General features: G+C 48.5%; 1 protein-coding gene across 2 annotated transcripts in view; it reads left to right on the forward strand.

Moving 5' to 3' along the window:
• Window positions 1-25,163, forward strand: part of LOC140416829 (protein argonaute-1) — a 227,517-nt gene that overhangs the window by 101,847 nt on the left and 100,507 nt on the right. For both annotated transcript variants that reach the window (XM_072501154.1, XM_072501155.1), the window contains exon 11: window positions 4,090-4,223. In XM_072501154.1, coding sequence (XP_072357255.1) covers window positions 4,090-4,223 — 134 coding nt within the window. The remainder of the gene's footprint in view (window positions 1-4,089; window positions 4,224-25,163) is intronic.

The raw sequence follows: 25,163 nt of genomic DNA on the forward strand, positions 1-25,163 counted from the left end.
TTACCAGAGTGATTCCTGGGATTGGGGGACTGGCGCATGGGGAGAGATCGAATCAGTTAGGAATGTAGAAGAATTAGACGGATCTCGTAACCTATAAAATGCTGAACGGTTAGATGCTCCCAATGGCGGGGGAATCCTGAACCAGGGGGCACCTTCTAAGGATACGGACTGAGGTGAGGAGAAATTTCTTCACCCAGAGAGTGGTGAACCTATGGAATTTGCTATTACAGAGGGCAGTTGAGGCCAAAACATTGTATGTTTTCAAGAAAGCGTTAGATATAACTCTTTTTTTAAAAAAATAAATAAATTTGGAGTACCCAATTATTTTTTTCCAATTAAGGGGCCAATCCACCTAACCTGCACAGCTTTGGATTGTGGAGGTGAGACCCACGCAAACACGGGGAGAATGCAAACTCCACACAGACAGTGGCCCGGGACAAACCCGGGTACTCAGCCCCGTAGGCAGCAGAGCTAACCACTGTGCCATCCTAAATATAACTCTTCAGGCTAAGGGATCAAAGGATGTGGAATGAAAACGGGAACAGGTTCCTGAGTTGGATGATCAGCCATGATCATAATGAATGGTAGAACAGGCTCAAAGGGCCGAATGGCCAACTCCAGCTTCTAGTTTCTATGTTTCTATGGTAGGCTGTGCTCCATACTAAATCAAATATTCTCCTACCTTTCATTCCTGGTGTACCCATGCTACTCGTTGCTCCCTCTGTCTCACGATGCCCACTCCTTCACTCATGCTGTTCACTATTCCATCCTTCCATCCTGGCTTCTCCCTCTTTGCTTTCAAAAACACTGATTTTGGTTTCTCCATCCTCGCACCTGTCTTCCTCTTACCTTTTATGTTTGGTGACCATTGTATTCTTATTTAATCCTTACTGTAAAGTACTTGAGACTTTATCCTGCAATTGAAGAGTTGTGTAAATCCACTTGTTGATGATGTTGCTGTACTGTGGGCAGATATTGCCACCAAAAGACTGTTTTGCACTCTTTGGGTCTGTGTGGATCTGATTGTCATCATCAGTGCCTCAAAACAAGGATGACTCATGCTATGGATGGCTTCACTTCATGATTTGCCTGTCCTCTGGTGAGTCTGGAAGCCAACCTTAGAGCCACAGGTCTTTGGGCAGAGAGACCAAGAGTTGCCCTGAGGAAGAGAGACTCTTAAGCCTGGTGTTGCACCTCTGATTCGGGTCAATTGATGCAGTGGACAAAGACACTCAAAACTGTGATCGCGCAAGAATTTCCTTTACTGATTTCGGCAAAGTTAACACACAGTATTAAAACTCTTTTACACAAAGTACCAAAACTCACGGGTTGGACTTGGATATTATCTGTTACAACGTTTCCCTCCCGTCTCTGTCCAGGCTCAGGGTTTTTTTCATGTTGGTTGTTCCTGCAGACTATTAATATCGATGCCTCTGCGATGTTTGTCTTTTATCCAGATCCTGCCTGCTTAGATTGTGCTCACAGGGTCGTGGTTAATCACTGTCCAATCTGAGGCATAACAATAGCAACATCTTAACATATCCATTGAAGATGTGGCAACACTGCAGATCACAGTAGCTTCGCCGTCCACACAGTTCTTAGGTTTATACCTAGTTAGCCTTTTTTTTTAATTTAGAGTATCCAATTAATTTTTTCCAATTAAAGGGCAATTTAGCATGGCCAATTCAGCTAGCCTGCACATCTGGGTTGTGGGGGCGAAACCCACGCAAATACGGGGAGAATGTGCAAACTCCACACAGACAGTGACCCAGAGCCGGGATCGAACCTGTGCTACCCACTGCGCCACCGTGCTGCCCCTAGTTAGCCTTTTTGACCATCCAGCTTTGCTGGTGTCTTGCAGATATCCATCAGGCTACTCTGGGTTCTGCTGTTTCCTTCCACTCTTCGTTGCTTCACCACAGCAGAGTTTATGCGTTTGTTCCGACTGTGTTCTGGGATGAGGCGCTGCCAGGTGGCACGTTTTGCGACAATTTCCATAGACCGATGTCAATTTGTCCCCTTTTCAATGAGGCCTTCAGAGTGTCCTTAAAATGTTTTCTCTGTCCTCCATGAGATTTATGCCATCCTTAATTGGGAAATGAGGATCTGTTTTGGAGGTTTGACATGGAGATACAGTGCCCAAAGCAGCAATGCTGATCATGTTTGCGATGCTAGAGGAGTTGGGCCTGGTACCGTCCAAGCAATCTCAGGCGTCAGACAAAATTGTGATTAGTAGCATCTGTCCGCTCTGCACGTTGCTGAACAGGGAGCCCCATTGGCACTGGATCAATTCAGAAAACCATGCACTGACAATGTCAACTCTGAATAAATCCATTTCATCCTTATGCTAATGTTTGGCTGGTGTCCTCGCATTCAAAGCTGAAAGAGACATGACGTAGCCCAAAGTCCAGTAGGGGAGAATTCAGATGGGCGAAAAACTATTGATACAAGAGCTGAGGATACATAGGCAGGAGGGCAACAGCGAGTTAAGCTGGACAATATTGAGCATGTAAGGCAGCACGGTGGCCTAGTGGTTAGCATTGCTGCCTCACGGAGCCGAGGTCCCTGTCCATGTGGAGTTTGCACATTCTCCCTGTGTTTGCCTGAGTTTCTCTCCCACAACCCAAGGATGTGCAGAGTAGATGGATTGGCCACGCTAAATTGCCCCTTAATTGGAAAAAATTAATTGGGTACTCTAAATTTAAAAAAAAAAAATATTAAGCATGTAGATTGCCAGTCTCTGACTGAGATGGCAAAGCCTTTGAACCCCATTTGAATCTCAAAGCTGGATTTCACTGATTCAATGCTAAATGGATGACCAAACTTCACTGTGGCATCCAGATTTAATTTGGATATAACAGGGAAAAAGCTGTCCCATCTATTTTGCCCTACTATAAACCCACCTTTATAGGCAGCATGGTAGCATTGTGGATAGCATAATTGCTTCACAGCTCCAGGTTCGATTCTGGCTTGTGCGGAGTCTGCCCATCCTCCCCGTGTGTGCGTGGGTTTCCTCCGGGTGCTCCGGTTTCCTCCCACAGTCCAAAGATGTGATGGTTAGGTGGATTGGCCGTGATAAATTGCCCTTCGTGTCCAAAATTGCCCTTAGTGTTGGGTGGGGTTACTGGGTTATGGGGATAGGGTGGAGGTGTTGACCTTGGGTAGGGTGCTCTTTCCAAGAGCCGGTGCAGACTCGATGGACCGAATGGCCTCCTTCTGCACTATGTTCTAATACTTGTCTAATTGAAGCAAGTTTTGCACTTCCTTACGATATGCCATTCTCTTGGTCACCTGAAACTGATCTCTGTTATTTCTTTCCCCCACTTGATGCACCACCGTTTAACACAAATGCAGTTCTTGGCTGACTGCCAAGAGGGCGGTACATGCTTTTTCTAATTACTTAATTAATTAATTAATCATCTTTATTGTCATAAGTAGGCTTACATTAACGCTGCAATTAAGTTACTGTGAAAAGCCCCTAGTCGGCACATTCCGGCGCCTGTTTGGGTACACAGAGGGAGAATTTAGAATGCCCAATTCACCTAACAGCACGTCTTTTGGGACTTTTTCGAGGAAACCGGAGCACCCGGAGTAAACCCACGCAGACACTGGGAGAACGTGCAGACTCCACACAGACAGTGACCCAAGCCGGGAATCGAACCTGGGACCCTGAAGCTGTGAAGCAATTGTGCTAACCACTATGCTACTGTGCTGCCCTGTTAAACCAGTCTGGGCTATCATTGAAAAACAAAGAGGCTAATCACTTCTCAGCCTTTTGGCTAAGATGAGCGCGAGGTCAGGCGTAATGCCTGGATCTGGTATGTCTCTCTTGTGGGGACCATGAATTGGATTCAATTTGAATTGTTTTTTGGAGCAGGCAAGGAGCTGGATTAGGGGTTTGCCCCTGTCCACATTCTGGCTTTGTAACTCTGAAAAATTAATAATAATAAAAAACTTTCTGTCCATGCCTATAAACAGTTCAATAGCCGCCCAGAATGTGCTGTGCATCACAATGAAGTTGTGACCTTGCAATTAAAATAAAAATCTAGAGATCCTCTTAAATTGTTTCTTTTCTTTTGTGTTTCACAGAACCGAGCAATTGCTACTCCAAATCAGGGAGTGTGGGATATGCGTGGCAAACAGTTCTACAATGGGATAGAGATCAAAGTCTGGGCAATTGCCTGCTTTGCACCGCAGAAGCAATGCCGGGAGGAGGTGCTGAAGTATGGAAGTTTCATCCTGTATATGAGCAATTAGATAACACCTTTAGCATCCTCGGGATATGAAATGAAAATGAAATGAAAATCGCTTATTGTCACAAGTAGGCTTCAAATGAAGTTACTGTGAAAAGCCCCTAGTCGCCACATTCCGGCGCCTGTTCGGGGAGGCTGTTACGGGAATTGAACCGTGCTGCTGGCCTGCCTTGGTCTGCTTTTCAAAGCCAGCGATTTAGCCCTGTGCTAAACAGACCCTTGGGCTAAACAGCCCCTTGGATATGCCAAAGCACGTCCCAGTACTTTTTAAATATAGTCAGTTAATCTGTTTTTGGTGATATTAGTTGCGAAATGAATGTTGTGCTGGACACTGACAGAAGTCCTCTGCTCTTGAATAATGCTTTGCTCTACTTTATATCCACCATTTTAACCATCGTACTAATGCTATTAGGGGCTGGTTTAGCTCAGGGCTAAATCGCTGGCTTTGAAAGCAGGCCAGCAGCATGGTTCAATTCCCGTACCAGCCTCCCCGAACAGGCGCTGGAATGTGGCGACTAGGGGCTTTTCACAGTAACTTCATTTGAAGCCTACTTGTGACAATAAGCAATTTACATTACATTTACTAGTGCCAGCTCTGTGGAAGAGCTATCCAGCAACGGTCAATAGACTCGAAACATTAACAATAAGAACATCAGAACTAGGAACAGGAGTAGGCCATCTGGCCCCTCGAGCCTGCTCCGCCATTCAATGAGATCATGGCTGATCTTTGTGGACTCAGCTCCACTCTATGGCCCGTACACCATATCCCCGAATCCCTTTATTCTTTAGAAAGGTATCTATCTTTTTCTTAAAAACGTTTAAAGAAGGAGCCTCAACTGCTTCACTGGGCAGGGAATTCCAGAGATTCACAACCCTTTGGGTGAAGAAGTTCCTCCTAAACTCGGTCCTAAATCTACTTCCCCTTATTTTGAAGCTATGCCCCCTAGTTCTGCTTTCCCCAACCAGTGGAAACAACCTGCCCACATCTATCCTATCTATTCCCTTCATAATTTTATATGTTTCAATAAGATCCTCCCGCATCCTTCTAAACTCCAATGAGTACAGTCCCAGTCTACTCAACCTCTCGTCATAATCTAATCCCCTCAATTTTGGGATCAACATAGTGAATCTCCTCTGCACTCCCTCCAGTGCCAATATGTCCTTTCTCAGGTAAGGAGACCAAAACTGAACACAATACTCCAGATGTGGCCTCACCAACACCTTATACAATTGCAGCATAACCTCCCTAGTCTTGAACTCCATCCCTCTAGCAATGAATGACAAAACTCGATTAGCCTTCTTTCTCTTTCTGCAGATACTGCCAGAAGTGCTGAGTTAATCCAGCATTTTCTGTTTTGAATTCAATTTCCCTTATCTTTCCTCAGCCCAGTATTTGTTTCCTTTCAAGTATTTTTCCAGTTCTCTGTTAAATGTTACTACCATTGAATCTGCTTCAACTCGCTGTATTTAAAAAAAAGCTTTCTCATGTCATTCTGTTTCTTCTTCTAATCACCTTAAGCCTGTGTCTTCTGTTTACTGACACTACTGCAGCTGGAAACCATTTCTCTTTCTTTACTCTTTCAAAACTATTCATAGCTTTAAGCACCTCAATCAACTTTCCTAATCTTTTCTGCTTTAAGGAGAGCACCCAGAGCTGCTCCAGTGTTTCAACATGTCTGAAGACCCTCATTACTCGTGAATCTCTTTGGCACTGTTCCAATGTTTCCTAAAGTGTTTGACAAATCTATTGGAACTTCTTGAGAATGAAACTATTAGGATGAATAAGGGGGAGCAGTAGGAGTGTATTTGGATTTTCAAAAGGAATGAGACATGGTACAACACAAGAGGTTCTTCCACACAATCAGGATTTGTGTATTTGGGACTAAAATATTAACACAAATTGAGGATTGGTTAATGGACAGGAAACAGTGAAGAAATAAATGGGATAATTGAGTTGGTGGGCTGAACTAGCAGTGAAATCAAAGGGTGCATACTTGGAGCTTAGCATTTATAATCTGTATCAATTACATAGGTGAGGGAACTGAGTGTAGCAAATCCAGGTATGCTAATGATACAAAGTTAGGAGATAATATAAGCAGTGAGGAGCATCCAAAAGAGAAAGCAGGTGGATATGGACAGGTTGGTTGGAGGAAGTAGAGAAAACATAGGTGATGATGTATGAAGTTACCCATTTTAGTCAGATAAATTACAAAGTAAAATATTCTTAAATGGTAAGACTGGGAAATGCTTGCATTCGGGAGAAACTGGATGTGGGTTGTTGCTCGTTTTAGCCTTAGTTTAATTGCTCTTGTTCTATCACCTTTGCTCTTGAGTCGCCAGGTATCTTTCTGATACCGCCACGTGGTTCAAGTCCGAGTAATGATCAATAATCCAACACACCGCTTAGTAAGAGTTAAATAAACACACATTTATTATATACAGTAATCAATACTTATACATTAATTCTACTTCTAAGCTACTTCCTACAACTAACAGGCCAATACTTAACTTTGGAAATGGCCCACCAGGTCAGGGAAACGAATGGCCTTTCGTATGGGTTCTGAGCCTGCGGGATTCAAAGCTGGTACAGGTCGATAGCCAGGAGCGCCTATCTTGTAGCGAGCGTTGAAGTAAGACTTACGATTTCAGCGGCTGTTGCAGAAGGGTTCTGTCTGGCCTCCCCAGAGGCGAATACACAGTTTTACCTGCAGCTGCTTGTTTTTAGTCCTGTTGGCTGATTTTCCCATCAGCCTTTTCCGTTCGCCATTTTAAATCGGGGTTGGCCATTCTAAATCGAGAGTTAGCCATTTTAACTGGCTACAGGGTGTAGCTGGCTAGGCCAGCATTTATGTTCCATCTCCAGTTGCACTTGAGAAGGTGGTGGTGAGCTGCCACCTTGAACCACTGAAGTCCATGTTGTGTAGGTACACCCACAGTGCTGTTAGGAAAGGAGTTCCAGGATTTTAACCAAGCAACGATGAAGGAACAGTGATATATTTCAATTCGGGATGGTGAGTGGCTTGGAGGGGAAATTGCAGCTTATGTGTTCCCATGTGTCTGCTGCCCTTGTAGTTCTAGATCAGTGTTTTTCAAACTTTTCTTCCTAGGACCCACTTTTGCCAATTGGCCGATCGGTCGGGACCCACTCAGTGTTCACTTAGCCAGATCGTTTATGTAATGTAGCATGGAATTGAGCCCCAGGAATTTGATCCAGCATCATTTGTGGAATACCAATAACTGCCCAAATCAGGATTATGTCCGGCGTTGAAGCAAATCAGCTGAATGTGGATTCTGCGTCATGCCCTCCCTTCCACCCCCAGCGACACCTACACTCATACCTCGCGTCTTCTGTCCTTGTTTCAAAAAACGGTTGATTTCACCAGTTTGAAAGTTTGTTTATTCCACTTTTGAGGCCACATTTTTGATGCCAGAATCCCGTCAGTGCAGAAGGAGGCCATTCAGGTCATTGAGTCTGCACCGACCCTCTGGCAGAGTCTACCTGGGCCCACTCTCCCGCCTTATCCCCATAGTCCCACCTAATCCGCACATCTTTTGAGCACTAAGGGTTAATTGAGCGTGGCCACTCCACCTAACCTGCACATTTTTGGCCCGTGGGAGTAGACCCGGGTGCTCCTGTTATTCCCACGTCCCTAAAGACGTGCTGTTAGGTGAATTGGACATTTGAATTCTCCCTCTGTGTACCCGAACAGGTGCCGGAATGTAGTGACTCGGGGCTTTTCACAGTAACTTCATTGCAGTGTTAATTAAACCTACTTGTGACAATAAAGATTATTATTATTATTTTTCAAACTTTCTGCAAAACTGAGACACATCACTAAAACTATAGAATGATTACACTGCCTTTATGTACAAGCTTGAAGCTTTCAATTGCGAACATCCTCCCATCACTGAGGGAGGTTTTATCAAAGACCATACAGTTTGTGCAGCCATTGATAATTGTTACCTGGCTGGCTGCTGCAGATGTGAGTGTGTTTCCACAAAATATAACACAATGGTACTTTTAAGAGAGACTTCCAGTGAAATTATTTTGCTGCTGATATAATTTCTTGATAAAGTTTGGTTTCTGCATTCAAAGCTAACTATGACTGGGAAGGAATTTGTTTTCCTTTGTCTTTTCTTGTCATGGCGCATCAGTTGCACTTTTTGCAGTGGTGTATTCAAAACAAGAGATAGTTTAATTGTCACTGTGCCGATGCTGGGCGAGTGCTGCGCTGTTCCAATGCAGCATATTTTTCTGGAAACAAGAAACCAATGTTTTTGTCAGCACTGTCAGGAGCACGCTTCCAAGTCCACAAAATTCTACCCTCGACCCCCATCCAAACACACGCAACCCTTCTGACACGGGTCATGACCCGGAATTTGCAAAATCATGGGCGGGATTCTCTGACCCCCCGCCGGGTCGGAGAATCGCCGGGGGCTGCCGTGAATCCCGCCCCCGCCGGTTGCCGAATTCTCCGGCACCGGATATTCGGCGGGGGCGGGAATCGCGCCGCGCCAGTTGGCGGGCCCCCCCCCGGCGATTCTCCGGCCCGGATGGGCCGAAGTCCCGCTGCTGGTGTTGATTCCCAAATTTCTTTATCCGTCAATCTGGCCTCAATAAAAGCCGAGATGGATTTGCAAGTAAAAAGAAGTTATTTTATTCAGCTTGCAAGCTACCTAGTCCACAGTGATACAGATAACATGTTGCTTTCTGCAGCCCTGGGAACTAAGTGAAGGTCCCAGACAAAGAGATCAGTACTCATACATTCAAATGGCATCAAGTTTCACATACTCGACACCCATAGGTCATCCTATGTCCCTCCTGACTTGTTTGATCTATTCTGATTGGCTCACTTCCAATCCCTTTCTCCGGCCCCTATCAATGCAGCATCACTCTCATAGACACACCTCTTCCTGCTTTTTCCATGCGGTCTAAAATCCTTTGTCTCTACTTGCCAGAATCAAAGTGGCTTATTTCTACATTACATTAACTAATATCTCTAAAGTAACTATTTTATATCACATTCGGCATTCCCTCCTTTTATCATTCCATGATAACCGAACTATCCAATCCATAGCTACGGTTCCTCATCTAAAAAGATCCGTCGCTGCATTTCCAATTCCTGTCTTAGCCCCCCTTCATCTGCTTCACCCTCATGGATTTTAACAGTTAAATTTTTTTTTTTGGTTAAATTTTACCCATCACACATTTAAGGATGGCCAGGCCCACAAAGATGCAGCCGATAGCTACCACTAGATACATGGCCATATTTATCAACCAGTCCTTCCAACCTCCAAATCCCCAGTTACCCCAAGAGCCAGGATCCTGCATTCTGTCCAGGTGATCCCGTATGTGATCCATAAATTTAGTGATGTTAGCGATCAAGTCCTGAACTCCCATGATACACTTGCCCTGCACTATGGCGCATACCCTACCCTCACGGGCCAGAAGATAGTCAAGAGCATACCGGTTCTGCATTGCAAACAACCGTAGCTGAGACAATTCCTTGGTTATTGCCCCGAGGGCTCCCAAGGTTTACTACCCGGGTTTTCCTCAGCTTGGCCTTTAACTAACTTAAGTGTATCTCCCGGTAACCTACGTTCTAGCTGTACTTCCCTTCCCATACGCCTCGTCCTCTCTCTAGTCCCTTTCACTTTCTCATAGCCTCTTCCTACGCTCTTCTGACTGCCTGATATTACCTTTATTGCACCACTCTTAACACATCCAAAATCGAATTTACATGTATTCCAAAAACAAGGCAATGTCCATATAATGTTCCCTTCCCATCGCCGGGACCGGTGCAACTGCTTCATGACTCCTGCATTCTCCTTAACTTTGACGACCCTCCATGAGTCGATACCATGTCCTCGTATATGGGGGCAGCGAAGAACATCACCTTTGCAGAGGTGATGTAACCTTGTAGATTGGTTGGGGCTACACAGATACATAATATTCCCCTTTTCCATGTCCATCGCCAATAACACGCCAAGCGAAGTGAGGCCAAATATTAGACAGACGATGCGTAGCCACTCCATCATGCTCCACACCTGTAAAGTAGCACTGGAGAAGGGAGGCAGGTTAGTATCCGACCTTTTACAGTAGTGGAGATGGACTCAATTTACAGTGATGTAGGTGGACCCAAGCACTTCGCCCCTCCACTTTAACTGCTGTGGGGGTGGTAAGGAGAACTTGGAAGGGCCCGTCCCATCGCGGCTCCGACCCCTTCCTAGTCCAATTTTTGACAATGACATAACTACCGGGCTGGACTGAAAGTGAGCTAGGTACTGGGGGCAATGGCTGGTGAGCCGCGCGGACCTGGCCATGGAGTTCCTTGAGCACTTGCGTGAGGGCTAGAACATAGGTGGTCATCTCTTCAGTCATCTGATGAAACTGAACCAGTCTGGGAACCTGCAGGCTCCAGGGAGTTCTAAGAGGCCTGCCATAAAGAATCTCGGCGGGAGAGAGCCGGGCCGGTCCCGCAGGTGTAACCCGCAGCTGGAAGAGGGCAACGGGGAGCAACTTAAGCCATGTCAGTCCCGTGTCTGCTCTTAATGTAGCCAATTTAGTTTTGAGGGTCTGATTGTGTCTCTCAACCAACCCGGCCGCCTGCGGTCTATAAGCACAGTGTAACTGCTGGCGTATGCCCAACTGGGAGCAAAACTCCTTGTTAATTTGTCCAATAAAATGAGGCCCATTATCAGAACTTAACTGAGCTGGTATACCGTACCGGGGAATGATTTCCCTCATCAAGACTTTAACCACAGTAGCAGCTTTATTATCGATAGACGGATACGCCTCAACCCATCTGCTGAACACATCCACAATGACCAAACCATATTTATAACATTGACACCTTTCCAACTCAATGTAATCCATTTGGAGCGTCTCAAAGGGACCACTGGGCAACAGGGTTTGCCCCATCCCACAAGGGATACCTTTTCTGGTGTTATATTGCTGACAAATCAAACACCGATTACTGATACTTTGGGCCAACCCCTGCATTTTAGGGTCCCACCAAGTGTCCAGCAACAAATCACTAGTCCCTCGAGCCCCACAATGAGTTGCAAAGTGTACACATTCGATGACCCATAAAGCCAGTACATCAGACATACAAGTCTGATGTGCGGGCGTGGTCCATAAAGAGGAAACCGAATTATATGTACAACCTAACCGTTTCCACATTTGTTTATCACTCTCAGGAGCGTCCTCCTGTAACCTTATGACGTCTTGGATGGTTGGCATTGACTTGTCAGAAGCAGACATATTTATAGTAGATCGTTTAGTCTGACTTAACATCTTAGGCACCATCACTTGCTGAATTTGCGCGGCTGTTCGCGCTGCACAATCTGCTCGTTCATTACCAACGTCAACTGGGGTTGTACCATTCGTGTGGGCAGCGCATTTAATAACAGAAATCTGCGCGGGCATAAGGAGGGCCTGCAGTAGGTCATTAACTAAACCCCGGTGGGATATTTGACCACACATAATCATGTCAGGTTGTTCTGACGAAATGTCACTCAAATCGCCCCTTATTGTGGTAGTTTCCTGAATCAAGGCTAAACAGTCGTGGCCAGGTGCATCTTCATGGACAGGGGGACCACTAAGAAAGCAGGCTGGATTGATAGTGGTACAGTATTTAAATGTCAGACGTGGATTGTTCAAAAGGTATATCTCATACCTATTCTGACGAGCTGCGGTATGATGCTGAGTCTGCAGTTGCCTCAGTAGTGCGATGACCGAGTGGGAGCTATACACCGTAATATCCTGTTGGAGGGTGAGAGCATGTAACGGCTATGCGATGGCATTAATTGAACGTAAATCCTGTACTAATCGGTACTGGTCTGGTTTGGCTGGTTTAGGCACAGCAAGTATGGGGGTGTTACATTCTGATTGGCAAGGGACCAAAATACCCTGTTTCAACAGCTCTTGAATTAATTTATCTATTGATGGAGCAGCTTAAGATTTCAGAGGGTATTGTCGAATGGAAGGTAGCTTTACATGATCCTTAATCATCACCTTAATAGGTGTAACATTTGTCTTTCCCACTTGTGATGGGTATTCCGCCCAGACCTGTGGATTGACATATTCCAACACATCATGTCCCCTGTGATGCTGCAGTCGAGTGTTAATCGTTTCAGGGACCTCAAAATATTTTATGGTAGTGCCGTCTGGCATGACTTGAAGTGCGTAGTCTGTTGGATCCGAATGATCCACTGCCCTCCTTACCATTCGCCCCATATCCCTGGCATGGTACTGGTCATGGACCTGACGTGTAATATGAGGGCTTACCGAAGCTGACTGTGGCCATAAATGTGGTGATATTGTAACAAAATCGGCTGTACCTTCTTTTCCCGTGACTGTGGCTGTAACCTTGACTGACCATTCGGTCTCAAGTAATGGCCGGTATTTGTCCTCCAACTCCCTGTTTCGTCCAGTTCTGTCATAGGCCAGGGTAACGTGATGCAGTGACTGTTCAACATCTAACGTCCACCACTGGGGGGTGATAGAAATATAGCACTGTTGTCCCATCCTCCATGATGTAACCGTTACCCCCTCATCTCCGCATTCTAGCTGTAGCTGGAAGATACACAGTAAATCTCGGGCCAACAAGTTACAGTCCAATTCAGTAGTCACTACAACCTGATGCTCTGCAGACTTATTCTCGTAAGTGATTGTCACAGGTTAAGAAATAGGATACTCACACACCTGTCCTTGGAACCCTGACAATTGCTGCGTGTGGTCGGATAATGGTAATTTAAGTGCTGATTGTACAGAAGACATGGCTGCCCCGTCCTCTTCTTCCAGTAGACCAATGGCCCCTCAGAGGGGGCTGCGGTTGTAGAGCTATTGATTCGTTCGGTGGGCCATAAAAAGGGGGTGAGGGTCCCTGTGGGTGGGTTTGGTATCCTCCTCTTCGCTGATCCACCCACCCAAAGTCACTATATTGGGGCTCCTGCTGGTAAACTACCATTTCTGCCGCTTGTTGGGGTCGCAGATCATCCTTTTTCATTACATACTCAGTCTTAACCTTTGTAACTGAGCCTCCTTCTTGGCCTACACCCTCCTTCCAATAAAATCTGACTGCCCTTGCCATCTGGGAAGGGTCGTTCTCTGTCCAATTCATGTTATTACATTTCACAGCAGTAACCACAGAAGGTGGTAGGCAATGCATTAACATAGCACAATATTGAGGGGAATTCTGACCATTTTGATACAGCAAATCGCCTGACTGCCCCCGGTAGATTTCATTAAAACGCTCCAGAAATTCCTCTAGCTCTTCAGTCTTCTTAGGTTTTAGGTCTAAGATAACAGAAAGATTTATGGGCCTTTGAAATGTGCTATTCAACGCATTCAAGATCTGTGTCCTTCTATCGTCGTCTAACGCATAGGCCTGCTGAAGTGCGGCATGACTAGCATAATTCAGGTGGTTAAGATAATTGCGGTACTCTGCTGGGGTTAAAATCTGCTGGACTAGGGCCCAGAGGTCCCTTAAATCAGCTTGATAAATTGAGATGGTAGTTCTCAAGGAATCCATGAAGGCAGCAGGAGATTTTTTCTATCTGGGATTGTAGACATAATAGCCATCATCTCACTGGGTGTCCATGGGAAGTAAACGTCTATCGTGGGGTTCGCTCCCACAGTCACTGCGTCGGGGTTTCGCATCTTCCTAATCGGTAACTGTCTCCGAATGTCACCAGGGGGCACTCTAGCTATTTCCCCTGGTTGTTCCAAGACTTCAACGTCTCTCCCTGTCACTAGGGGGAGTTCTTTCTCTTCAAAAGAAGTTGTTTCAGCTTCCTTTGTTCCCGAATCTTGTGGTTTCTCCTTAGTTTGGGGAGACTTAGGTGATATGCTTAATTGTTTCTGGTGAGCGTCAAGCCCCTCTCTCGCTGTCCGAGATCTTGTCCTAGAGCTAACTGGGCTTGTGGGACAGAGTTCCTTTTGCTCTTCCGGTTGTGAAGTTGGTAAATCAGGACCCACACTATCACCCACACTATCATCCAAAAGGGCTTGAGTTCCTGGCATATTTGAAATCTGGGGAGCAATGACTGGGTATATATTATTGTACTCTGGTGGTTCTGGAATGAGCGCAGACCATGCTATGGGTGCAGACGGAACTTTTACTGACTTTTCCAAATTATTGAATTTTTCTTCTTCTGTCAATTCAAGGCCAGCCATTGAACTACGTAGCTCATCTCTTGTGTGACCCGTGTCCTTCCTCTACTTGCGCTTTTTAAAAAAAACTTTAAAATGTTTGAAAATTCAAATTGAATTACTGCAACTTGCAAGCTTAGCTCTGATCTCAACTCCGAACTAAATTTACAATTTGCTTAACACAAACTTGCACAACATTTACAACTTAATTATTTCTTTATCTTAACAATTTTTCTTTTAACAAGTTTTTTTTTTCTTTTACATACACATAAGTATTAGCAAAATCAACTATCATCTCCAGATTTACACTTTTTAAAATGGTGTCCATGATCTTCTTTAAGTTTCTATGAATCTCCAGATAAAATGAGATAAACCTTATTTCAAGTAAGTAAAACTTAAGATTCTGGCAATTTCAATCAATTGCTTTCGAAAATAATAACTTTTATCAAAGAGGTGGAGAAACCCACTGGTTTCCTTTAATTAATTCAAAACGTAACTTTGCTGGTGTTCACTGACTCAAAGGAAAGGTATCCGATTACACTACAGACTGGTGCTGTTATCTCAAGGCCTGAGTGAGAAGCACTGTCTGTCTTTTACTTTGCCTGCTGCTACTAACCCTTTGAGAGACTTCTGCTTCAACCAATATGCAGCATTCCCCACAATCTCAACTAGTCCTCGGAACTGCGTTTTTCGCTAATACAGTCCAAGGAGACAATTTTAGCTTAATCAACTATATTTTTAACACTCACACATAGAGTTGAACCATCTTCAGATTTAAAAACAGTTATACTGGACTGAACCTTCAGTACTGAAGTCCCATCAGCCCCTGAACCCATATAATAGACTGAACCTTCATTACTGAAGTCCCATCAGCCTCTGAACCCTTATACTTGGAATTGAATCATCATTTGAGATGTCACATCAACCCAAAACCCTAACCCAAGCCGAAACAACAATATGAAATCCCATCAATTAAATTGCTAATCCCCAGACTGACCTGTGATTTCGTCGAGGCGGTCTTTCTGTGCCAACCGCGAGTGACCAGACTAATCAGACGATAAGAAGAGGGGAACAATCAATGCGCGGTCATTTTCCAGTTCTACATTGAGGGCCCTCGTTCCCCATCCTCCTGTTCATAATCAGTCTAATTCTGATTTCGCAGTTGGACCAGGATCGCCCTGAGAAATCCCGGTTTTCGGCACCAAATGTTGATTCCCAAATTTCTTTATCCGTCAGTCTGGCCTCAATAAAAGTCGAGAGGGATTTGCAAGTATAACAAAAGTTATTTTATTCAGCTTGCAAGCTACCTAGTCCACAGTGATACAGATAACATGTTGCTTTCTGCAGCCCCGGGAACTAAGTGAAGGTCCCAGACAAAGAGATCAGTACTCATACATTCAAATGGCATCAAGTTTCACATACTCGACACCCATAGGTCATCCTATGTCCCTCCTGACTTGTTTGATCTATTCTGATTGGCTCACTTCCAATCCCTTTCTCCGGCCCCTATCAATGCAGCATCACTCTCATAGACACACCTCTTCCTGCTTTTTCCATGCAGTCTAAAATCCTTTGTCTCTACTTGCCAGAATCAAAGTGGCTTATTTCTACATTACATTAACTAATATCTCTAAAGTAACTATTTTATATCACATTCGTCACTGGAATGCCTGTCCCGCCGGCGTGGATTAAACCACCTCTCTTACCGGCGGGACAAGGCGGCGCGGGTGGGCTCCGGGGTCCTGGGGGGGGCGATCTGGCCCCGGGGGGTGCCCCCACGGTGGCCTGTCCCGCGATCGGGGCCCACCGATCCGCGGGCGGGCCTGTGCCGTGGGGGCACTCTTTTCCTTCCGCCTTCGCCACGGTCTCCACCATGGCGGAGGTGGAAGAGACCCCCTCCACTGCGCATGCACGGGGATGCCGTGTGCGGCCGCTGACGCTCCCGCACATGCGCCGCCCGGCAAAGTCATTTCCGTGCCAGCTGGCAGGGCACCAAAGGCCTTTCCCGCCAGTTGGCGATGCGGATATCAGTCCGGCGTGGGCCTAGTCCCTCAAGGTTAGGGCTCGGCCGCTCAAGATGTGGAGGATTCCGCACCTTTGGGGCGGCGCGATGCCGGACTGATTCGCGCCGTTTTTGGCGCCAGTCACCGGACATCGCGCCTATTGCGGAGAATTCCGCCCCCTGTTCTAGATGGTAGCGGTTGTGGTTCTGGAAGGTGCTTTCTCAGGAAGCTTGGTGAATTCCTTCAGTGCATCTTGTAGATGGCACAGACTGCGGCTACTGGGTGGTGGTGGAGGGAGTGAATTTTTGTGGATGGAATGCCAATCAAGCGGGTTGCTTTGTTCTGGATGGTGTCGATCCTCTTGTGTTGTTGGAGCTGCACTCATTCAGGCAAGTGGGGGGTGTATTGCATCACACTTCCGACTTGTGCCTTGTAGGTGGTGGACGGGCTTTGGGGAAGTCAGGAGATGAGTTACTCAATGCAGGATTCCTGGCCTCTGACCTGCTCTTGTAGTCACCATATTTATATGGCTAGTCTCGTTCAGTTTCTGGCCAATGACAACTCCCAGGATGTTGATGGTGGAGGAATTCAATGATGGCAATGCCATTGAATGTCAAGGGGCGATGGTGGATTCTCTGTTTGGAAAAGGTCATTACCTGGCACTTGTTAGCCGAAGCCTGGATATTGTCCAGATCTTGCTGCACTTGGACATGGACTGCTTCATTATCTGAGAAGTTGCAAATGGTGCTGAACATTGTTCAATCATCAGCAAACATCCCGACTAACCTTATTAACCTTATGGTGGAAGAAAGGTCATTGCTGAAGTAGCTGAAGATGGTTGAGCCTAGGACACTACCCTGAGTAACTCTTGCAGTGATATCCTGGAACTGAGATGTTTGACCTCCAACAACCACAACCACCATCTTTTGTGCTGGGAATGGAGAATTCTCCCTGAATCACATTGACTCCAGTTTAGCTAGGGCTCCTTGATGCCACACTTCGTCAAATGCTGCCTTGATGTCAAGGGCAGTCATTCTCACATAAATACCAGAAACTTAACATACAGGTGCAGTAAACAATTTGGAAATGCAATAGTATGTTAGCTTTTGTTACATGGATAGAATAAGCGAGTAAATAAGTCGTACTACAAATATACAGGCTACTGGTGAGACCACACTTGGAGCACTGCGTGCAGTTTGGTCTCCTTTCCCAACAAAGGACTTTCCCTAGAGGGAGTTTCGCAGAGGTTTGCTAGACTGGTACCTGAGATGAGGGGATTGTCCCATGAGGAGAGTCAAGTACAATGAATGAGATCTGATTGAATTGACAGTGTAAATGGAGATAGAATGTTTCCTCTTGGGAATCGAGAACATGAGGTCACAGCCTAAGAAATCAGCCATTTAAGATTGAGATGAGGGACTTCCGGGTGCGGCGATGACCAGCTAAGTCGCACGTTTCGGCAGCTCCCGTTGGAACGGACTTTTGGGCTCTTAATAGGAGCCCCAACGGCAATTTAAACGGCCAAAAACACTGTGCGGTAAACCAGAAGGGAATCCCCCCCCGGACACGCATGGATAAGGGAGAGGATAGCGGCCGGATTGCGGAGGATCCTCTGGAGCAGCGGCATTGAAGAGAAGCTCAAAGCAAGATGGCGTCGGAAGGTGGCCGCTTGGTATGGGGCCCGGACCAACAAGAGTTCATGAGGCGCTGTGTGGAAGAGCTGAAAAAGGAGTTGAAGAAGGAGCTGTTGGCCCTGATATTACAGGCGATTGAAGGACTAAAGGAGGAGCAGAGGACACAAGAGCTGGAGCTTCGGGTCGTGAAGGCAAAGGCTGCTGAAAATGAAGATGAAATACAGGGCCTGGTGGTGAAGACAGAGACACACGAGGCACAGCACAAAAGTTGTGTGGAAACGTTGGAAATACTGGAGAATAACTCGAGGAGGAAGAATCTAAGAGTTCTGGGTCTTCCCGAAGGCGCAGAAGGGGCGGACGTCGGGACATATGTGAGCACGATGCCTCACTCGCTAATGGGATCGGAGGCCCCGGCGGGCCCCTTGGAGGTGGAGGGAGCTTATCGAGTTCTGGCGCGAAGACCGAAGGCTGGAGAAATACCCCGAGCTATAGTGGTGAGGTTTCTCCGCTATAATGACAGAGAGACGGTCCTCAGATGGGCGAAGAAAACTCGGAGCTGTAGGGGGGAGAACGCGGTGATCCGCGTATACCAGGATTGGAGTGCGGAGGTGGCGAGAAGGAGGGCAAGTTTTAATCGGGCTAAGGCGGTGCTTCACAAAAAGAAGATCCAGTTTGGAATGTTGCAACCGGCGAGACTGTGGGTCACACACCAAGGGAGGCACCACTACTTTGAGACGGCAGAAGAGACGTGGACATTCATTGTGGACGAGAAGCTGGAATAGTCGGGCAAGAGAAAGAACTTTTGGGACAAAGTGGTGGGGCGATTATGTGGGGAGAGGGGGGAAAAAGGGGGGGGGGGTGGTTTTTTCAATTTGTTAATTTTGCGATCCTGGAACTTTTCTCTCTTCCCCGTGTTGGGGGGGGGGGGATGAGGAACAGTGGGCGCCGGCCATTAGGGGCGGAGCCGAGTGGGAAACGCGGGCTTTGTTCCCGCGCTATGGTAATTATGGCGGGAACAGGGACGCAGGAAGGAGGGGGCCTCGCACAGTGGGGGCCGAGGACAAGGGGGGAAGCCGAGGTCAGCCAGAGTTCGCTGACTTCTGGGAGCAACATGGGGGGTGCAACTACGCTAGAGGGGGATCTAGCGGAGGGGGGGGGTTAACTGGGTTGCTGCTGCTAAGGAGAAGGGGGAGCTGTTATAGGATGGGGTGGTCGAGGCGGGAGGGCACCGTCGGGGGGGGATATACGGGTACGTGGGAACCGGGTGAGTAGCTGGGTTAAAAAAGGGGATGGCTAGTCGACAAGGGGGGGGGGTAAAGAGCCCCCCAACCCGGCTAATCATGTGGAACGTGAGAGGGCTGAACGGGCCGATTAAAGGGCACGGGTACTCGCACACCTAAAGAAATTAAAGGCAGATGTGGTTATGTTGCAGGAGACGCATCTGAAACTGATAGACCAGGTCAGACTACGCAAAGGATGGGTGGGGCAGGTGTTTCATTCGGGTTTAGATGCGAAGAACAGGGGGGTGGCTATCTTAGTGGGGAAACGGGTACTGTTTGAGGCAAAGACCATAGTGGCGGATAGTGGGGGTAGATATGTGATGGTGAGTGGCAGATTGCAAGGGGAGGCAGTGGTCCTGGTGAACAAATACGCCCCGAACTGGGATGATGCTAATTTTATGAGGCGTATGTTGGGACGTATCCCGGACTGGAGGCGGGAAAGTTGGTAATGGGGGGAGACTTCAATACGGTGCTTGATCCAGGGCTGGACCGGTCGAGGTCCAGGACCGGGAGGAGGCCGGCAGCAGCCAGGGTACTCAAGGACTTCATGGAACAGATGGGAGGGGGAGACCCCTGGAGATTTAGTAGACCTAGGAGTGAGGAGTTCTCATTTTTCTCCCATGTTCATAGAGTATACTCACGGATAGACTTTTTTGTCTTGGGAAGGGCACTGATTCCGAAGGTGACAGGGACGGAATATACGGCCATAGCCATTTCGGACCACGCTCCACATTGGGTAGACCTGGAGGTAGGAGATGAAAAAGAACAGCACCCACTCTGGAGAATGGATATGGGCTTATTGGCGGATGAGGGGGTATGTTTAAGGGTGAGGGGGTGCATCGAAAGGTACTTGGAGCTTAATGACAATGGAGAGGTTCAGGTGGGAGTGGTCTGGGAGGGGTTGAAGGCGGTGGTCAGAGGGGAACTGATATCCATAAGGGTACATAAAGGGAAACAAGAGGGTAAAGAAAGGGAGCGATTGCTGAAAGAACTTCTGAGGGTGGACAGGCAATATGCGGAGGCACCGGAGGAGGGACTGTACAGGGAAAGACAAAGGCTACAAGTGGAATTTGACCTGCTGACCACGGGTAAGGCAGAGGCACAGTGGAGGAGGGCACAGGGTGTACAGTATGAGTATGGAGAGAAGGCGAGTCGGCTACTGGCCCACCAATTGAGGAAGAGGGGAGCAGCGAGGGAGATAGGTGGGGTGAGAGATGAGGAGGGAGAGATGGAACGGGGAGCGGAAAGAGTGAACGGGGTGTTCAAGGCATTTTATGAGAGGTTATATAAGGCTCAGCCCCCGGAAGGGAAGGAGGGAATGATGTATTTCCTGGATCAGCTGGAATTCCCTAAGGTGGAGGAGCTGGAGAGGGCGTGACTGGGAGCACAGATTGAGATGGAAGAGGTGGTAAAAGGGATTGGGAGCATGCAGGCGGGGAAGGCCCCGGGACCGGACGGATTCCCGGTGGAATTTTATAGGAAGTATATGGACCTACTGGCCCCGCTTTTGACGAGAACCTTTAATGAGGCCAGGGAAAGGGGGCAGCTGCCCCCGACTATGTCGGAGGCAACGATATCGCTCCTTTTGAAGAAGGAAAAAGACCCGCTGCAGTGTGGGTCCTACAGGCCCATTTCCCTTTTAAATGTAGATGCGAAGCTCCTGGCCAAGGTGATGGCGACGAGGATAGAGGACTGTGTCCCGGGGGTGGTCCACGAGGATCAAACTGGGTTCGTTAAGGGGAGACAGCTGAACACGAACATACGGAGGTTGCTAAGGGTAATGATGATGCCCCCACCAGAGGGGGAGGCGGAGATAGTGGTGGCGATGGACGCCGAGAAAGCATTCGACAGAGTGGAGTGGGATTATCTGTGGGAAGTGCTGAGAAGATTTGGTTTTGGAGAAGGATATATCGGATGGGTATAGCTGATGTATCGGGCCCCGGTGGCGAGCGTGGTCACGAACAGACAGAGGTCTGACTACGTCCGTCTTCATAGAGGGACAAGGCAGGGGTGTCCCCTGTCTCCGTTACTGTTTGCATTGGCGACTGAACCCCTGGCCATAGCACTGAGGGGCTCCAGGAAGTGGAGGGGAGTACTCAGGGGAGGAGAAGAACACCGGGTATCTTTGTATGCAGATGATTTATTGCTGTATGTTGCGGACCCAGTGGAGGGGATGCCTGAGATAATGCAGACACTTGGGGAGTTTGGGGAATTTTCGGGGTATAAATTGAATATGGGGAAGAGTGAGTTGTTTGTGGTGCATCCGGGGGAGCAGAGCAGGGGAATAGATGACTTACCGCTGAGGAAGGTAACAAGAGATTTCCGGTACTTAGGGATTCAGATAGCCAGGAGTTGGGGAACCTTACATAGGCTTAATTTAACAAGATTGGTGGAACAGATGGAGGAGGATTTTAAGAGATGGGACATGGTGCCCCTGTCACTGGTGGGTAGGGTGCAGGCGGTCAAAATGGTAGTCCTCCCGAGATTCCTTTTTGTGTTTCAGTGCCTTCCGGTGATGGTCACGAAGGCTTTTTTCAAGAGAATTGAGAAAAGTGTCCTGAGTTTTGTGTGGGCTGGGAAGACCCCGAGAGTGAGGAGGGGGTTCTTTTGCAGCGTAGCAGGGATGGGGGGGGGCTGGCACTACCGAGCCTAAGTGAATACTACTGGGCTGCCAATATCTCAATGGTGTGTAAGTGGATGGGAGAAGGGGAGGGAGTGGCGTGGAAGAGATTGGAGATGGCGTCCTGCAAAGGAACCAGCCTACAAGCAATGGTGACGGCGCCGTTGCCGTTCTCTCCGAAGAAATACACCACAAGTCCAGTGGTGGTGGCAACACTAAAAATTTTGGGGCAGTGGAGACGACATAGGGGAAGGGCGGGAGCCTCGGTGCGGTCCCCGATAAGAAATAACCATAGGTTTGTCCCGGGGAGAATGGATGGGGGATTTGGAGCATGGCAGAGAGCTGGGGTTATGCAACTGAGAGATCTGTTCGTAGATGGGACGTTTGCGAGTCTGGGAGCGCTGACGAAAAAATATGGGTTGCCCCAAGGGAATGAATTTCGGTATATGCAACTGAGGGCTTTTGCGAGGCAACAGGTGAGGGAATTCCCGCAGCTCCCGATGCAGGAGATTCAAAATAGAGTGATCGCAGGGACATGGGTGGGGGATGGTAGGGTGTCGGATATACCATTTCCCCTTGAAGTAAAAACAGAAAATGCTGGAAACACCCAGAAAGAGAATGAATGTTTCAGGTCGATGACCTTTCAACATTATTAGAAAAGATAGATGTGATCAGTTTTAAGCAAGTGAAGGGGAAGGAAGTGGGTAAAAGAACAAAAGGGAAAATGTGATTGGGGTGGGAGATCTGAGAGATGAGTGCTTCAGCAGCGCATCAACTGAGCTGAGCGATGTTCCTGAAAGTTACTTTTGATTTTAATTGTTTACCCAAGTGATGTAGTTTGCCTATCATTTGTCTGTCAACCCGTCCAGAGCTGGGGCGAGATTCTCCGACCCCCCCCCGCCTGGTCGGAGAATCGCCGGGGGCTGGCGTGAATCCCGCCCCCGCCGGTTGCCGAATTCTCCAGCACCGGATATTCGGCGGGGGTGGGAATCGCGCCACGCCGATTGGCGCCCCGCCCCGCCCCCCCCCCCGCGATTCTCCGGTCCGGATGGGCCGAAGTCCCGCTGCTAGGATGCCTGTCCAGCCGGCGTGGATTAAACCACCTACCTTACCGGCGGGACAAGGCGGCGCAGGCGAGCTCCGGGGTTCTGTGGGGGGCGCGGAGCGATCTGGCCCCGGTGGGTGCCCCCACGGTGGCCTGGCCCGCGATCGGGGCCCACCGATCTGCGGGCGGACCTGTGGCGTGGGGGCACTCTTTCCCTTCCGCCTCCGCCACGGTCCCCACCATGGCGGAGGCGGAAGAGACTCCCTCCACTGCGCATGCGCAGGGTGCCGTGAGCGGCCGCTAACGCTCCCGCGCATGCGCCGCCCGGCAATGTCATTTCCGCGTCAGCTGGCGGGGCACGTCTGCCAGCTGGCGGGACGGAAATCTGTACGGCGCGGGCCTAGCCCCTCAACGTTGGGGCTCGGCCCCCCAAGATGCGGAGGATTCTGCACCTTTGGGGCGGCGCGATGCCCGACTGATTTGCGCCGTTTTTGGCGGACATCGCGCCGATACTGGAGAATTTCGCCCCTGGAATTTAGCAAAGTCACAAATGTCAATTTTGCAGTGAAACTAATGACCTGCAGTACAATGGAACATTTTATGTATTCGGTGTCATGGTTCTCACCCCAAATTCTCACTTAACAGGGTTCTTTGCTCTGGGTTCAGCCTGTTACCTCAGCTGAACCATGGATTGTACTTCGAGTAGCTGCTGAGTATTAATATGCAAATTTAACACTTGCTGTTGGATGTTTTTCTTTATTACATTCTATATTTGGGAATTAATGGCCTAGTACTTCGGTCACAAAACTTTTACCGACCCGGTAGTCGGGTTGGGGAAGGGGGGACAGCTAACGATAGCGGCGTCAATGCATTCTGGAACGCACATACAGTAAACACTGTAGGTGTTCCTCCGCACCACACCCGCTGCCATACCCCCTACCACCCTCCGGCCACGACCCGCCGGAGGCATCACACGACCTACCCAAGGGCAATGCCCACAATAGCCCCTACAGGGGCTCCAGATGGAACCGTAGAGAGTGCGGCTGGCAGGGGCGGCGTCAGCTTACAGTAGTCCTGGCATCAGGGACGAGCACCTTGGCCAAGTCCCCATGGTGCCGGGCACCAAAGGGGCCAGGGATGCGGAGGGGCAGCTAACGTCAGCCTTTTATCCCCTGCAGAAAATGGATATTAAAGTACAACGAGCAATGGGGGCCTTCCTGCTCGTCGCTGCAGCCCTGTGCCTGTACAAGCTGACACTGCTCGAGGAGGAGGAAGCTGTAGCAATAGAGCGTGCAGCAGCGGAGCGTGCCCGACTGGAACCGAATGAGGCTTCACGTGTACCGGCCGCACCTGTCGTTCGGAGATCTGCTGTATCAGGCATTCCATCGAAGACTCCGTCTGAGCAGGATGACAGTGCGACATATCTGCCAGATTATGGCGCACCTGACACCATAGGGGAATGGGGGACGACACCCCAGTCCAGGTTGCCGTCACGGTGACGGTCGCCCTAAACCTTTACGCCATGGGGTCCTTCCAGCTCCATGGGGGACCTGTCGGGATCTCTCGGAGCTCAATGCATAGGTACATCCGCACCATAACGGAGGCCCTACATCCATTTCAAGTGGACCTAGCGCGCCAGGATGTCCGGGCAACGGGGTTCGCTGCCATCGACTGGATGCCCCGGGTCCAGGGGGTGATCGACGGGATGCATGTCACCCAAAGAGCACCTGCAGATGACAGGCCGCTCTACACAAAGCAAGAGGGGTTCCAGTCAGTGAACGTGCAGCTGACATGTGACCATCAGATGCACATCTGCACCCGATACCCAGGCAGTGTGCATGATAGAACATAGTGCAGAAGGAGGCCATTCGGCCCATCGAGTCTGCACCGATCCACTTAAGCCCTCACTTCTACCCTATGCCCTCCTAACCTTTTTGGTCACTAAGGGCAATTTATCATGGCCAATCCACCTAACCTGCACGTCTTTGGACTGTGGGAGGAAACCGGAGCACCCGGAGGAAACCCACGCACACACGGGGAGAACGTGCAGACTCCACACAGACAGTGACCCAAGCCGGAATCGAACCTGGGACCCTGGAGCTGTGAAGCCGATCCCAATGGTGTTTCTCGTGGCGCTGATGGCCTCTGTCACATGCGCCTAGACATAGTGAA

Source organism: Scyliorhinus torazame, chromosome 1 (assembly GCF_047496885.1).
Source record: "Scyliorhinus torazame isolate Kashiwa2021f chromosome 1, sScyTor2.1, whole genome shotgun sequence".
Lineage (NCBI taxonomy): Eukaryota > Metazoa > Chordata > Chondrichthyes > Carcharhiniformes > Scyliorhinidae > Scyliorhinus > Scyliorhinus torazame.